Here is a 4,042-nt window from a genome sequence, read left to right on the forward strand (position 1 = left end):
GTATAAATGATCTTAAAAACCATCACAAGCTGCTCTCAAGTTATAATACTGCATGAATGTTTTCTAAGATACCCAGATAAAATACAGTTTTGGATTATAAGCTCTGTGGGTCCCAGTTAGAGCCATTGTGATCTTCTCAATAAATACTACTCTTTTGTACTGAATCATAAACCATATTTTAACTCCAAAAGTAAAAATCCCATCTCTCTAGTTGTTAGCTTCTTGGGGTAAAGTGAGTCTTCAAGTTAGCCTGAAGTAGTTCCAAGAATTTTGAAAAGTAATTTGGCAGTATCTATTAAAATTTGCAAACACATATTCACTTTGATATATCAAAACAATTTTGTGGAATCATTCCACAGCACAAGAATTTATTAATGTGTGTAATTAGATTCTTTATTTTAGCATTATATGTACTGACAAAAAACTAACAACCACCTAAATGACCATCAATAAGGAAATGATTGGAGAAATTGTTGCATCCAACGTGAATGAACATTGTCCATCTGTGAAAAATAATAAAATGTTAATATATAAGCATGTCTGGATATATTATCAAACATGGAGATGCAAGAAATTAAACACAATCAAACCAAGAAAAAGAATCTATTTCACCATTTATTAAATTTAAATAGAGGGCAATTGAGTAGAAAGCAAATACCACATGGATTCTCAACACAGTCAGACTATGTGTGAAACCACTTTTCTTCGCCATAATTTCATGAAAGCTCTTTTCATCTCACTATTTCGCAAGCTGTAGATCAGTGGGTTCAGCAGAGGGGTAAGCAATGAATAGGACAGTGACATCAGTTTCTTGGTTTCTGGAGAGTAGCTAGATTTGGGTTGTAAATATGTCATACTGGCTGTGCCATAAAAGAGGGTCACAGATATGAGATGAGAGGCACAGGTGGAAAAGGCCTTTTGCCTCCCCATGGTTGATGGCATCTTCAGGATGGCAAAGAGAATCCAAATGTAGGACAAGAGTATCAAAACAAAAGGAGCCAGAATAATTAAAAGAGTGCCTGTGAATGCATAGATTTCAAACAAGAAGGTGTCCGCACATGCAAGCTCTAGCACCGGAGGGGTTTCACAAGAGAGATGATTAATTTCATTGGGTCCACAAAAAGGAAAACTAAAAACCCATGGAGTTTGTACAGTAGTCATTGTGAAACCTAAGGCCCATGAGGATATAACTAAATTCATAAAAACCCTTTTGTTCATAATCACTGGGTAGCTCAGAGGATGGCAGATTGCAGCAAATCGGTCATAAGCCATTGCCCCCAGGAGAAAACATTCAGTCCCACCAAAAAGAAGAATGAAATACATCTGTGCAAAACAGCCAGCAAAAGATATAGTCGCTTTCTCAGTGGAGAGGACCACCAGCATTTCAGGCATAATGACTGCACTGAAACTCACTTCCACCACAGACAGGTTCTGGAGGAACAGGTACATGGGGACATGAAGACGCTGGTCCAGGGAGATGACAATGATAATGACTGTGTTTCCCATCAGAGTCACCAGATAAATAACCAAGAAGATCCCAAAGAGTTGCGCTTGGAGTTCAGGAAAGTTAGAAAAGCCCAAGAGAATGAATTCAACCACAGAACTTTGGTTGTGCCTTTTCATTTCAATAGCAGAGTAGATGCTGCTTTTATGGACATAGCATATAAATTACGAAGTCACAATCCAATAGCTGAGAGCCCATGTCTGCATTCACCCAAGGAATTCCTAGAAGATGTAATGATGAGCCCACCCTGACAGAAACTCAGGTTGGCAGTTTTGGAGAATGGCCAATGACTCAGATTAATCAATCTTTCAAATATAAAGGAAGAAGTAAAAATTCTGGCTCAGAGATTTTTGTCTGGAAATTGCAAATAATAGTGGAATTTGATTGCAAGTTATACACTATATAATTCCAAAACTATATATTATTTTCTTTATTAAACCAAAAGAAAAAAAAAAAAACCAAACTCACTGCTGTCAAGTTGGATCTGACTCATAATGACCCCTCCTTGGGTTTCCCAGGCAATATCACTACAGAAGTAAATTGCCCAATCTTTCTTCCAAGGAGTGGCTGGTGGGTTTGAACAACCAGCCTTCTGGTTAGCAGTCAAATGCCTTAGGTACTATGTCACCAGTGTTCCTATTTTCTTTATTAAACATATTCATAAAGGAAATATGAATATTGATAACTTAGGCTCTATTTCCATAATATTGCTGTATCATCTATTTTCCTCAATTATATATAAACATAGAATTTAATACCACAAAAAATAAAATGTTAAAAATTAGAAAAATGGAAAAAGGTAAACACCAAAATATTTTATAACAATCTAAAATTTCAAAGTTACAGCAAAGCTGATATTTATTTATTATAAATATTCATTAGGGTAAAAATGCCTGTATGCTACTTGGGTAAATATGACAATACTCTGAGAAACACACAAAGGGAATTTGGTTCAATATCAGACATACTGCTCTTAGATGTTCTGACCTGTATGAGAATTAGCTGCAGGCTTATTGAATTCTGCACAGGCTGAACCTGGCCAATTACATTTGGATTTGCCTGGATAGGAAATATCTAAGGCCATCCTCATGGCCCTTCCTTGTGATTACGATGATTTTCAAAACAAAATAAAAAGTCCATTTTATGGTTATGTGAACCTGTGATTTAAAAGTTGTCTCTCTTTTCCCTTTCTCCCCACTTTCCCCCTTATCAAGAAGTTAGTTTAATTATTAATTATTCAATGAACACTGAGTAAGCACCTACGGTTTTTGAGGCTCTGCACTCTCAGGCATACATTTGGGCCCCAAGCTCAGCAGAGAGATCTTCCCTGAAATAACACTACATAAAATAGCAACCCACTTCCTACCCCGGTTTCTCTAATGTCTACCTTTTATGTCTTGTTCTATTTTTTCCCATTATCACCAAATGGCATTATACACACACACACACACACACACACAAATATATATATTCACAATGCCTGCAACAGTGCCTGGTCCATAATACCTGCTAAACCAGTAATTGTTGAATAAATGAATAGAAAAATTAGGAAAGACTAGATTCTTCTTGAAGAAATACAGTGTCTAAAAGAAAAATAAAACCAGCAAATGACTGAATTGGGAATCTTGAGTAATAACAAGTGCTTTGGAGATTTAAAGAAGGGAGAGATTACTTCTGAAAGGCGAGGTGAGGTGAATGATCATAATCACAGGATGTCTTGGGTAGATGAATCAATAGGTGGAAGAAGGAATGCATAGGGCTGACATGCTCAAGTCAAGAGTTCATGGATGACATCTTAACATAGAATAGAGGACTATCAACTTTTGTGTGAAGTTTGAAAACAAGCAGAATTCCATGGTGGGACTTGAGGAAGTCAGGAAGCTGGAAGGACACCTGAGCTGAAGACATAGAATGTTGTCTTGAGTTCAGACATTATACCTTAGCACAAAGTAAGAGGCTTTGTGTAAGTTGACTTACTCCTAAATGAGTGTGACCAGAGACATATTATAAAACCAAATATCTATATTAAGTATTGTTGTTGTTGTTGTTATTTGCCATTGAGTCAGACCTGACTCATAGCGACCCCTCCTTGAGTTTCCGAGGTGGTATCACTATGGAAATAGATTGCCCAACCTTCCTTCCAAGGAGTGACTGGTGGGTTTGAACCGCCAGCCTTCTGGTTGACAGTCAAGTGCCTTAGGTACTATGCTACCAGGGCTTCTACATATTAACCATAGTAATTAAATTTCAGATATCAAAAGTTTCACCTAAAATAAATAAAATGGACCCTCTAAGCTCTAATATTTAAAGCCAATTTCCAATGTGGAAAGAAAAAAATAGTAAGTGTTCAGTATTAAATATAGTAAAATCTGTGAAAATGGAACCTGAATAAGGTGGAAATCTGTCAAAGGAGGAAAATGCTAATATAGTTTACTAAAATGAGAAGAAAAAAAGTTGTAGGACAGCACCATGTTGAAGGCAGAAAATTTGTGAGACTCAGAAAAACAAGGCAGTCCCATTGAGTTCCATCTCTCACAG

The 4,042-nt window shown here is 36.7% G+C and overlaps 1 protein-coding gene across 1 annotated transcript; it reads right to left on the minus strand.

The window, feature by feature from the left end:
- Positions 1 to 678: 678 nt before the first annotated feature.
- LOC103209018 (olfactory receptor 10A3-like) lies at positions 679 to 1,623 on the minus strand. Its single transcript, XM_007954783.1, has one exon. The coding sequence runs from the start codon at positions 1,621 to 1,623 to the stop codon at positions 679 to 681; it is 945 nt and encodes a 314-aa protein (XP_007952974.1).
- Between the last annotated feature and the right edge of the window lie 2,419 nt (positions 1,624 to 4,042).

The sequence above is a fragment of the Orycteropus afer genome, unplaced genomic scaffold, assembly GCF_000298275.1.
Source record: "Orycteropus afer afer isolate SDZICR_OR568_19922 unplaced genomic scaffold, OryAfe1.0 scaffold00014, whole genome shotgun sequence".
NCBI lineage: Eukaryota > Metazoa > Chordata > Mammalia > Tubulidentata > Orycteropodidae > Orycteropus > Orycteropus afer.